This window comes from Electrona antarctica (genome assembly GCF_951216825.1).
Source record: "Electrona antarctica genome assembly, chromosome: 23".
In the NCBI taxonomy this organism is placed as follows: Eukaryota; Metazoa; Chordata; class Actinopteri; order Myctophiformes; family Myctophidae; genus Electrona; species Electrona antarctica.
Window position 1 is genome coordinate 37,211,739 of NC_136804.1, and position 12,989 is coordinate 37,224,727.

At 44.7% G+C, this 12,989-nt stretch overlaps 1 protein-coding gene across 1 annotated transcript in view; it reads left to right on the top strand.

Moving 5' to 3' along the window:
- Positions 1–1,490: 1,490 nt before the first annotated feature.
- Positions 1,491–12,989, top strand: part of LOC306916775 (protein NLRC3-like) — a gene marked incomplete at its 3' end in the record, with an annotated part of 31,410 nt that continues 19,911 nt past the window's right edge. Inside the window, exons 1-6 of the mRNA XM_079494792.1 lie at positions 1,491–1,580; positions 2,010–2,093; positions 8,383–8,624; positions 8,921–9,034; positions 9,292–9,405; positions 11,589–11,702. Coding sequence (XP_079350918.1) covers positions 8,401–8,624; positions 8,921–9,034; positions 9,292–9,405; positions 11,589–11,702 — 566 coding nt within the window. The 5' untranslated portion in view covers positions 1,491–1,580; positions 2,010–2,093; positions 8,383–8,400. The remainder of the gene's footprint in view (positions 1,581–2,009; positions 2,094–8,382; positions 8,625–8,920; positions 9,035–9,291; positions 9,406–11,588; positions 11,703–12,989) is intronic.

Genomic DNA, 12,989 nt, shown 5'->3' on the forward strand with positions numbered 1-12,989 from the left:
GTCTGTCTCTCTCTCTCTCCCTCTGTCTGTCTGTCTCTCTCTCTCCCTCTGTCTGTCTGTCTCTCTCTCCCTCTGTCTGTCTGTCTCTCTCTCTCTCTCCCTCTGTCTGTCTGTCTCTCTCTCCCTCTGTCTCTCTCTCTCTCCCTCTGTCTGTCTGTCTGTCTGTCTCTCTCTCCGTCTGTCTCTCTCTCTCTCTCCCTCTGTCTGTCTGTCTGTCTGTCTCTCTCTCCCTCTGTCTGTCTGTCTGTCTCTCTCCCTCCAACTGTCTGTCTGTCTGTCTGTCTGTCTGTCTGTCTGTCTGTCTGTCTGTCTGTCTGTCTGTCTGTCTGTCTGTCTGTCTGTCTGTCTGTCTGTCTCTCTCTCTCTCTCTCTCTCTCTCTCCCTCTGTCTGTCTGTCTCTCTCCCTCCAACTGTCTGTCTGTCTCTCTCTCTCTCCCTCTGTCTGTCTGTCTCTCTCTCTTTCCCTCTGTCTGTCTGTCTCTCTCTCCCTCTCCCTCTGTCTGTCTGTCTCTCTCTCCCTCTGTCTGTCTCTCTCTCCCTCTGTCTGTCTGTCTGTCTGTCTGTCTCTCTCTCCCTCTGTCTGTCTCTCTCTCTCTCCCTCTGTCTGTCTGTCTGTCTCTCTCTCTCCCTCTGTCTGTCTGTCTGTCTCTCTCTCTCTCTCTCCCTCTGTCTGTCTGTCTCTCTCTCTCTCTCCCTCTGTCTGTCTGTCTCTCTCTCTCCCTCTGTCTGTCTGTCTGTCTCTCTCCCTGTCTGTCTGTCTCTCTCTCTCTCCAACTGTCTGTCTGTCTCTCTCTCTCTCCCTCTGTCTGTCTGTCTCTCTCCCTCCAACTGTCTGTCTGTCTCTCTCTCTCTCTCTCTCTCTCCCTCTGTATGTCTGTCTCTCTCCCTCCGTCTGTCTGTCTGTCTGTCTCTCTCTCTCCCGTCTGTCTGTCTGTCTGTCTTTCTGTGTCTCTCTCCCTCCGTCTGTCTGTCTGTCTGTCCGTCTGTCTGTCTGTCTCTCTCTCCCTCCCTCTGTCTGTCTGTCTGTCTGTCTCTCTCTCTCTCCCTCTGTCTGTCTGTCTCTCTCTCTCTCCCTCTTGTCTGTCTGTCTCTCTCCCTCCAACTGTCTGTCTGTCTCTCTCTCCCTCCAACTGTGTCTGTCTGTCTGTCTGTCTCTCTCTCTCCCTCTGTCTGTCTGTCTGTCTCTCTCTCCCTCCCTCTGTCTGTCTGTCTCCCTCTCCCTCCAACTGTCTGTCTGTCTGTCTCTCTCTCCCTCTGTCTGTCTGTCTGTCTCTCTCTCCCTTCCTCCGTCTGTCTGTCTGTCTGTGTCTGTCTCTCTATTTTCACCATTTCATTGTATGTTGTGAGCTTGTAGATCTGCTATCTTCATGCATTTTATTGAATGTTGTGAGCTTGTAGATCTGCTATTTTCACCATTTCATCGCATGCTTTTTATTGAATGTTGTAAGTAAACATACAAGGTTTCACCTCAGTTAACCCCCCCCCCCCCCCCCCCCCCCCCATCACCACAGAGACACGCCCACCTCACACATTGTGAAAGAACGGAATGTAATGTTGGCGCTCTAGTCTACAGTTTTCCTGTAAGTCACATGACTTCACTTCAGTGCGTTTGGGAGGGGGGGGGGGGGGGTTCTTTAGGCTGTGGATTCTGTGTTTGTTTTGAGGAATGTAGGATTTTAGATGTCAAAGAAAGAGGTTCAAAATGAACACTTTTTACAATCAATAATTCTATCTAAGAGAAAACACAACAGTATAACTTACATAAACTTGTTATGACTTGCATTTGTTATGACGACATAACAGGAAATTGTGTGTGTGTGTGTGTGTGTGTGTGTGTGTGTGTGTGTGTGTGTGTGTGTGTGTGTGTGTGTGTGTGTGTGTGTGTGTGTGTGTGTGTGTGTGTGTGTGTGTGTGTGTGTGTGTGTGTGTGTGTGTGTGTGTGTGTGTGTGTGTGTGTGTGTGGGGTTTCCCCCTCCCTTTTTTCCTTCCTCATTCTTCTCTCTCTACAGATTGAGTTCTTCTCAGAAACAACCTCGTTGAGACTCGACAACGACGATGGACTGATTTTAGACGACACAAATGAAGCATCTAAGGTAAGAGGTTTTACTAGTACTACTACTAACTGAAGCTTACACTTTGATCTAAGGTAAGAGGTTTTACTAGTACTACTAATACTTAGTTACGCCTGACACCCCTACTGGGGTAGAGGCTGTCGACAAGGGACCTCCAGAGTTCTACTGGGGTAGAGGCTGTCGACAAGGGACCTCCAGAGTTCTACTGGGGTAGAGGCTGTCGACAAGGGACCTCCAGAGTTCTACTGGGGTAGAGGCTGTCGACAAGGGACCTCCAGAGTTCTACTGGGGTAGAGGCTGTCGACAAGGGACCTCCAGAGTTCTACTGGGGTAGAGGCTGTCGACAAGGGACCTCCAGAGTTCTACTGGGGTAGAGGCTGTCGACAAGGGACCTCCAGAGTTCTACTGGGGTAGAGGCTGTCGACAAGGGACCTCCAGAGTTCTACTGGGGTAGAGGCTGTCGACAAGGGACCTCCAGAGTTCTACTGGGGTCGAGGCTGTCGACAAGGGACCTCCAGAGTTCTCGGTCACTGTATTCTTTTATATATCTGCGAACGGGTTTGATTGAATACTTTATTGGCAGAAATGTAATCGGTATAGGGTACAGTCAAACATACGGCCAATGGGATCACCGAAAGAAGTCCTTGCGGTCTTGTTTCCATTCAGGTCCTGGGTATTCAATTAATCACCATGACATGAAAAAAAAACACAAATCAAATCATCATAAAAGGTTTAAAAAAAAATGTACAGGTTGGGGAACAAAGAAGGGGTTATAAGGAGTTGGGGGTAGTCAGTGGTCACTAGACTGTGGGGGGTGGGGTGGGGGGGGTGTAATCATTTCCTCTCCCTGTGGCATGCTGAAATGTGGATTTTCAGGCCTGTTTTAAAGGACGCCAGGGATTTGCATTTTTTGAGGGAGGGAGTCAGGGCATTCCACACTTGGGTGGCAGTGCTGTAGAAGGAGAATTTGTTTGTTTGATTGTTGGTTTTGAAAGTGGGTGGTACTAGATCGTTGTTCTCGCTTCCTCTTGTATTGTGGCTGTGGGAGTCGCTCACTTTTTTTTAGGTAGTTTGCCAGGTATGCGGGTACAGAGGGCATAGAGGGCAAGGTTTACATTTACTGTTTTAATTTCAATTGCTTAACTCTGTTTTCTACCCGGAGCCACTCTAGACTATCAAAATGTGTTGCAAAGAGATGGGTCATGTTTTGGGAGGTTTGTAGCTTATTGGTCTTTAGTGTCATAGAGATGTTTGAGAACCAAGAGGTGCAAAGCATAGTCACAGTAGGGCTGAATTAGGGCTCCCGCTAGAGTCTTTTTTTAATTTTTTTAATATATATATGTTTTATCCCACAATTTTTGTAACCCATTTTTTTTACCCAGTGTCAATTATCTAATGTAATCCTGGGCGCTACACTTCCTCTGCCAACCTGGGGGAGCAGCGGACTGACCTCATGCTTCCTTCTATGCATGAGGAGTCCAAGCTGCTTCTTTTCACCTGACAGGGGAGAGTTTCCCCGGCCTGGACGTAGCACGTGGAAGGAACACGTTATTCAGACCCGTTCCTTTCCCCTCCATCAGGCGCCCCGGCTGGCCAGGGGGAGGTAGTTTTAGAGACCAGGATTACTGCATGTTTTTGTGAGGGTACCTACCCTAGGGGACACGGGGAGAACATGTGAGGGTACCTACCCTAGGGGACACGGGGAGAACATGTGAGGGTACCTACCCTAGGGGACACGGGGAGAACATGTGAGGGTACCTACCCTAGGGGACACGGGGAGAACATGTGAGGGTACCTACCCTAGGGGACACGGGGAGAACATGTGAGGGTACCTACCCTAGGGGACACGGGGGGGAGAACATGTGAGGGTACCTACCCTAGGGGACACGGGGGGGAGAACATGTGAGGGTACCTACCCTAGGGGACACGGGGGGGAGAACATGTGAGGGTACCTACCCTAGGGGACACGGGGAGAACATGTGAGGGTACCTACCCTAGGGGACACGGGGAGAACATGTGAGGGTACCTACCCTAGGGGACACGGGGAGAACATGTGAGGGTACCTACCCTAGCGGACACGGGGAGAACATGTGAGGGTACCTACCCTAGGGGACACGGGGAGAACATGCAAACTCCACACAGAAAGGCCCTTTCGCCAACCCTGGTTTACTTTTTTGATTATACCCTTGTTTCCATGCGTTCACCTGTCAGTTTGTTGTCAATAATACAGCCAAGATATCTAATCTCTTTTTTGCTGGAGATTACTGTTGACCTTGAAATAATTTCCATTTACTTTACTGAGAGCATGTTTGGACCCAAAAAGAATGGATTCTGCTTTTCCGAGATGTAGTGAGAGTTTGTTATCGGTAAGCCAAGTTTGGATTTTGGTGCGTTCCGAACTGAGAGCCTCCTCAACCTGCATTTTGTCCTCCCCCGAGATCAGGAGTGCTGAGTCGTCAGCAAACAGGAACAATTTGCAGTTACAGGCAGCATTCATGTCGTTAATGTATAGTAGGAACAGTAACGTCCCTAGAATGCTTCCTTGGGGAACCCCACAGTTCACTGGGAGTGGAGAGGACATGGTTCCTTTGACGTCAACCAATTGTTCTCTTCCCTCCAGGTAGGATTCCATCCAGTTTAATGATGCACTATATCAAAACCGATCGCCTTCAGCTTGTCCAGGAGAATTGAGTTATTTACAGTGTTGAACACCTTTTGGAGGTCCAGCATGACCATGCCACAGTATTTGCCCGAGTCTACCTCACGTTTAACCCATTCTGGGCGGGAACCCCTTTTGGTGTTAGCATTATGTTATGCTTTAGCTATTGAAAAATAGCAGATCTACAAGCTCATAGCGCACCACCGAGTGGCGCGCTACGAGCTTGTAGGTCTGCTATTTTTGAAAAATCGAAGAACGACTGACACAGAAACATAGCCTTTTCAGAAAACTGTCAGGATGTAGAAGACATTTTTAGAATCTGATCTCAGGTCAAAATGGTTTAATGTAGTCGTTCAAATACAGCAGGCATGTGTCAGTGGAGGGGATGTCCTGAAGCCAGTTTCCGCTCGTCTTGGTCTAGGTAGCTGCTGATTTGTTCGTGAATTAATCTCTCTATAACCTTTGAGGAGGAACAAAGGATGGAAACGGGGCGGTAGTTACCAGGTTCTAGTTTGTTTGCTTTTTCGCTCCACTTTGAAATCCTGTGGTTCGTACATGACACTGACTGATGGATACAATTGTAATGTGGGCTATAGAGCACCGAAGTCCTGACGTCACTGCCCTCTACTACCAGTAGAGGGCAGTGAGCGCAAAGGTTCCTGTATGTTTTTATAAGCATTGTACTCTCCATAGGGGGATTTTAGATCGCCTCATATAAGAACTGTGTTTGAAAAATAAACCGATCACCCCGGCCTTTTCACTCATATGGATATGAAGCATCGACTGAAGGTGGAAATGTACAAATATACCCAAAGAGTAACAAAATAAGCGTTAGAAACGAGCCAAACAACCCAGAGACTACATTTCCGGGTAGGCTGCTTCTGCCCGCAGCCCGTCGCACAACAGAAACTGAACGTTAATTACGTTTATTTTTATTTTTATTTTATTGATATATAATGTATCGTGGTTAGTACGAGTCGAGTCACCACCAGCTGAGCTTACGTCAACGAGGAATCTCAGGAACGCAATATGTTGACAGCTGGGCGTGACGTATATGCTCAGCGACATTGCATTCATATGTAGTTTCAAGGCTTTTGCGGTCACATTAATTCCATTTTCTCTAGAAACTGGCTGTATCAAATATGAATGGACATCATTAACGACACACAGCCACTCCCCTGACAGAAACGCAGAGGTGGTCGGTTTATTTTTCAAACACAGTTCTTATATGAAGCGACCTAAAATCGCCGTTTGGGGATCTCAATGCAAATAAACAAATACATGAACCTGGAGATTGACGACCTCTACTGAAAGTGACGTCAGACTTCGGAGCTCTATTCTATTGGAGCAATAGAGGCTGTAATGTGGGCTACTATTGGAGCAATAGAGGCTGTAATGTGGGCTACTATTGGAGCAATAGAGGCTGTAATGTGGGCTACTATTGGAGCAATACAGGCTGTAATGTGGGCTACTATTGGAGCAATACAGGCTGTAATGTGGGCTACTATTGGAGCAATAGAGGCTGTAATGTGGGCTACTATTGGAGCAATAGAGGCTGTAATGTGGGCTACTATTGGAGCAATACAGGCTGTAATGTGGGCTACTATTGGAGCAATAGAGGCTGTAATGTGGGCTACTATTGGAGCAATAGAGGCTGTAATGTGGGCTACTATTGGAGCAATAGAGGCTGTAATGTGGGCTACTATTGGAGCAATAGAGGCTGTAATGTGGGCTACTATTGGAGCAATAGAGGCTGTAATGTGGGCTACTATTGGAGCAATAGAGGCTGTAATGTGGGCTACTATTGGAGCAATAGAGGCTGTAATGTGGGCTACTATTGGAGCAATAGAGGCTGTAATGTGGGCTACTATTGGAGCAATAGAGGCTGTAATGTGGGCTACTATTGGAGCAATAGAGGCTGTAATGTGGGCTACTATTGGAGAAATACAGGCTGTAATGTGGGCTACTATTGGAGCAATAGAGGCTGTAATGTGGGCTACTATTGGAGCAATAGAGGCTGTAATGTGGGCTACTATTGGAGCAATAGAGGCTGTAATGTGGGCTACTATTGGAGCAATAGAGGCTGTAATGTGGGCTACTATTGGAGCAATAGAGGCTGTAATGTGGGCTACTATTGGAGCAATAGAGGCTGTAATGTGGGCTACTATTGGAGCAATAGAGGCTGTAATGTGGGCTACTATTGGAGCAATAGAGGCTGCTGCATCTCTGAGGAATCTGGTGGAGACGTTCTCATGGCCGGTGGCTTTGTTTGGCTGAAGGGCAATGTTTTAGTACATCATCAGTTTTCACAGGTTTAAATGAGAATGCATCTTTTTTAGCTCCTAATTTCTCGTAGCGAGCTTGGATGTGATCAGAACCGTAAAGACCCGAATGCAGGGGAAGTTTGCTCACCCACTGGGTGGCAATGGTGGTGAAGAAGCTGTTAAAACAGTTTGTTTTAATGGTGGTGAAGAAGCTGTTAAAACAGTTTGTTTTAATGGTGGTGAAGAAGCTGTTAAAACAGTTTGTTTTAATGGTGGTGAAGAAGCTGTTAAAACAGTTTGTTTTAATGGTGGTGAAGAAGCTGTTAAAACAGTTTGTTTTAATGGTGGTGAAGAAGCTGTTAAAACAGTTTGTTTTAATGGTGGTGAAGAAGCTGTTAAAACAGTTTGTTTTAATGGTGGTGAAGAAGCTGTTAAAACAGTTTGTTTTAATGGTGGTGAAGAAGCTGTTAAAACAGTTTGTTTTAATGGTGGTGAAGAAGCTGTTAAAACAGTTTGTTTTAATGGTGCTGAAGAAGCTGTTAAAACAGTTTGTTTTAATGGTGCTGAAGAAGCTGTTAAAACAGTTTGTTTTAATGGTGGTGAAGAAGCTGTTAAAACAGTTTGTTTTAATGGTGGTGAAGAAGCTGTTAAAACAGTTTGTTTTAATGGTGGTGAAGAAGCTGTTAAAACAGTTTGTTATGGTGGTGAAGAAGCTGTTAAAACAGTTTGTTTTAATGGTGGTGAAGAAGCTGTTAAAACAGTTTGTTTTAATGGTGGTGAAGAAGCTGTTAAAACAGTTTGTTTTAATGGTGGTGAAGAAGCTGTTAAAACAGTTTGTTTTAATGGTGGTGAAGAAGCTGTTAAAACAGTTTGTTTTAATGGTGGTGAAGAAGCTGTTAAAACAGTTTGTTTTAATGGTGGTGAAGAAGCTGTTAAAACAGTTTGTTTTAATGGTGGTGAAGAAGCTGTTAAAACAGTTTGTTTTGAGGAATGTAGGATTTCAAAGAGGTTCAAAATAAACACTTTTTACAATCAATAATTCTATCTAGCAGAAAACATAACAGTATAACTTACATAAACCTGTTATGACTTGCATTTGTTTTTGTGTAATAAAGATGATGTGTTTGATTGACAGGTGTCAGAGACTAAAGCTGATGTGTTTGATTGACAGGTGTCAGAGACTAAAGATGATGTGTTTGATTGACAGGTGTCAGAGACTAAAGATGATGTGTTTCATTGACAGGTGTCAGAGACTAAAGATGATGTGTTTGATTGACAGGTGTCAGAGACTAAAGATGATGTGTTTGATTGACAGGTGTCAGAGACTAAAGATGATGTGTTTGATTGACAGGTGTCAGAGACTAAAAATGATGTGTTTGATTGACAGGTGTCATAGAGACTAAAGATGAGTGATTCTGTGGAGAGAGAGGATGATGGAGCTCACAGACCACAGAGAGAGGATGATGGACCTGACAGACCACAGAGAGAGAAGGATAGAGCTGACAGACCACAGAGAGAGAAGGATAGAGCTGACAGACCACAGTCTCCAACTCCCAGCCTTCTGTCTGTGAAGAGTGACCGGTCTAGAGAAAATCCTCCTGACTTCAGTAACGAACCTCCAGATACACAGTATGTAATCCTCCTGTACAATACACACAACAATAAGTAGTAACAGTAGTACATTAAAGAATGTTTTTGACAGAATATTGATTGATATTTGATCCACACATTGTACTCTGGCTTATTATAGTGCCACCAGGAGGCCACAACCTGACCTGCCCTGGTGGAGACCTTTTCTAGTTTTCTGCTGTTTTTCTTGTTGCTGCTATGAATCCCAAGTCTTATACTTGTAATGTGATGTGAAAATATTGGATCTTGAAATATCCATTCACATGATAATTGTAGAAAACATTGTATGATTCCAGAAGTCTCCACCACAGAGCAGAGTCTCCAACACCCAGCCTTCTGTCTGTGAAGAGTGACCGGTCTAGAGGCATTCCTCCTGACTTCAGTAATGAACCTGGACCTCCTGACTCACAGTATGTCAATCCTCCTGTACAATATACACAACAATAAAACAAACAAACAATGTCATTCCACAGCTAAACAGTACATTAAAGAATGTTTTTGACAGAATATTGATTGATATTTGATCCACACTTTGTACTTTGGTTTTGAGAGTCAGACTGAAATATTCTGATGGATTGTACGTAACGTTGCCGTCAGACACAATCCAACGCATTAATGACAGTAAAACACACCCTGGTGTAATATTGCTTAATGGTTCTGATTTCAGAGGTCGTTACCACAGAGCAGAGTCTCCAACTCCCAGCCTTCTGTCTGTGAAGAGTGACCGGTCTAAAGACATTCCTCCTAACTTCAGTAATGAACCTGGACCTCCTGATACACAGTATGTCAATCCTCCTGTACAATATACACAACAATAAAACTAACAAACAATGTAATTCCACAGATTGTACCTCACGTTGCCGCCAGACACAATCCAGCTACGCATCTCCATTTCTCAACTGTTGAGGATCTCTAGGGGGCGCTAGCCCCTCCCAATGCATGGCTTTCTGAAATTACGTCATGTGGCAACAAAGGCTATGGACTTTAATGTTTGTTTATTAGAGCCTAATTATCAATAACCTGTCGCCAGTGTTGGGTCAGCTACATGTAGCTTAACTTGCCCAACACTGGTTTTAATTCATTGTCTCCACCAGGCCGAAGGCATGGGGAGAGAGTATGTTTAGCACTCCGTCAGTGTGTCCGTCCGTCCGTCTGTTACCAGCTAATCTCCGGCACCGTTAAGTTAGCGTCTTGTGTTGTTGTTGTTGGAAGCTGTTGCTGAATTAAGGACTTTTCAAATGGAATAATTTATTTGGAACAATAAAACAAGACAGGTAAGAGGAAAGACGTAGAAGAAGTTTGCACCCGACGGACAAGCTTATTGTTCAACTGTGTAAAACATGCGTGGCTCACGCAGTTTATCAATTTGACCCAACATGAAACCTGCATTTATAACAGTGAATGGCCGGACAGGCCGGTTACTTAAGTTGTCCGAGTTAGCTTGTCTCAAGTCGAGTCGAGTCTGGAGTCATTGTCTTCCAAGTCAAGTTGAGTCTCAAGTTTTTACCCAGTCCACGTCGAGTTGCAAGTCGTCAAATCAATGACTCGAGTCGGACTCGAGTCGAGTCATCATGACTCGAGTCCACTCAGCCGGTGTGAGCTATGGATCAAGGTTAATTCACACGTGTACTAACAGGGCAGTATGACAGCGTAGAAGACAGGGAGGAAGTAAAAGAACCAAGAGCAGAGATGGTTGAAGAGTAGAGGGGTAGCTTTAATGGATAGTTTTAGGGGTTAGAAAAGTATAAGTGCGAAAAGGAACAGAGTGTGTCTCTCTACCTGTGTGTGTGTGTGTGTGTGTGAGTGTGTATGCAGAGTTTCAAAGTTCAAACAGCTGTGGAGCTGTTTAACTCCTTGTCTCTGCGACCGTGAGACAAGGAGGGTGGGATATATCACATTTTGGAACAAAATGCCTCAAATCATCCAATTGCCATTAAAGGCCTGTTATAGCACCACCAGGAGGCCGACTTTTGTAAAACACATTTTTTGATTTTACTCCTCCATATTTCGTCCAAAAATCCCGCAAATCGTTTCACAGTATCTCTATAGTCATGTGTTCAAGACAGATCTGTCCGATATTTCATATTTGATATTCCATCCTGAATGGCTAACATTGACTTTAAAAATTTGCAGGATTGGCCCGTTTTGAACAAAAAGCCTCAAATCATGAACGCAGTGTGCAATTTACGTGAAATCATTCACAGACGTTCCTACTAGGCTGAGGGATATATCCCACCCTTTTCACATTGGCCTGTTATAGCGCCACCAACAGGTGGATTTTTGCAAAACACATTTTTGGAACAAAATGCCTCAAATCATCCAATTCCCATTAAAGGCGTAAGAAGAAATGGCACCCTTTTCACATTGGCCTATTATAGCGCCACCAGGAGGCCACAACCTGACCTGCCCTGGTGGAGACCTGTGCCCCGAGGGGCACCTTTTCTAGTTTTCTGCTGTTTTTCTTGTTGCTGCTATGAATCCCAAGTCTTATACTTGTAATGTGATGTGAAAATATTGGATCTTGAAATATCCATTCACATGATAATTGTAGAAAACATTGTATGATTCCAGAAGTCTCCACCACAGAGCAGAGTCTCCAACACCCAGCCTTCTGTCTGTGAAGAGTGACCGGTCTAGAGGCATTCCTCCTGACTTCAGTAATGAACCTGGACCTCCTGACTCACAGTATGTCAATCCTCCTGTACAATATACACAACAATAAAACAAACAAACAATGTCATTCCACAGCTAAACAGTACATTAAAGAATGTTTTTGACAGAATATTGATTGATATTTGATCCACACTTTGTACTTTGGTTTTGTGAGTCGACCTGTTGTGTTAGACTGAAATATTCCGATGGATTGTACGTAACGTTGCCGTCAGACACAATCCAACGCAGGCGTGGCATTAATGACAGTAAAACACACCCTGGTGTAATATTGCTTAATGGTTCTGATTTCAGAGGTCGTTACCACAGAGCAGAGTCTCCAACTCCCAGCCTTCTGTCTGTGAAGAGTGACCGGTCTAAAGACATTCCTCCTAACTTCAGTAATGAACCTGGACCTCCTGATACACAGTATGTCAATCCTCCTGTACAATATACACAACAATAAAACAAACAAACAATGTCATTCCACAGATTGTACGTAACGTTGCCGCCAGACACAATCCAGCTACACATCTCCATTTCAACTGTTGAGGATCTCTAGGGGGCGCTAGCCCCTCCCAATGCAAAATGTGCAGGATTGGCCCGTTTTGAACAAAAAGCCTCAAATCATGAACGCAGCGTGCAATTTACGTGAAATCTTTCACAGACTGTCCTACTAGGCTGAGGAATATATCCCACCCTTTTCACATTGGCCTATTATAGCGCCACCAGGAGGCCACAACCTGACCTGCCCTGGTGGAGACCTGTGCCCCGAGGGGCACCTTTTCTAGTTTTCTGCTGTTTTTCTTGTTGCTGCTATGAATCCCAAGTCTTATACTTGTAATGTGATGTGAAAATATTGGATCTTGAAATATCCATTCACATGATAGAAAACATTGTATGATTCCAGAAGTCTCCACCACAGAGCAGAGTCTCCAACACCCAGCCTTCTGTCTGTGAAGAGTGACCGGTCTAGAGGCATTCCTCCTGACTTCAGTAATGCACCTGGACCTCCTGACTCACAGTATGTCAATCCTCCTGTACAATATACACAACAATAAAACAAACAAACAATGTCATTCCACAGCTAAACAGTACATTAAAGAATGTTTTTGACAGAATATTGATTGATATTTGATCCACACTTTGTACTTTGGTTTTGAGAGTCAGACTGAAATATTCTGATGGATTGTACGTAACGTTGCCGTCAGACACAATCCAACGCATTAATGACAGTAAAACACACCCTGGTGTAATATTGCTTAATGGTTCTGATTTCAGAGGCCGTTACCACAGAGCAGAGTCTCCAACTCCCAGCCTTCTGTCTGTGAAGAGTGACCGGTCTAAAGACATTCCTCCTAACTTCAGTAATGAACCTGGACCTCCTGATACACAGTATGTCAATCCTCCTGTACAATATACACAACAATAAAACTAACAAACAATGTAATTCCACAGATTGTACCTCACGTTGCCGCCAGACACAATCCAGCTACGCATCTCCATTTCTCAACTGTTGAGGATCTCTAGGGGGCGCTAGCCCCTCCCAATGCATGGCTTTCTGAAATTACGTCATGTGGCAACAAAGGCTATGGACTTTAATGTTTGTTTATTAGAGCCTAATTATCAATAACCTGTCGCCAGTGTTGGGTCAGCTACATGTAGCTTAACTTGCCCAACACTGGTTTTAATTCATTGTCTCCACCAGGCCGAAGG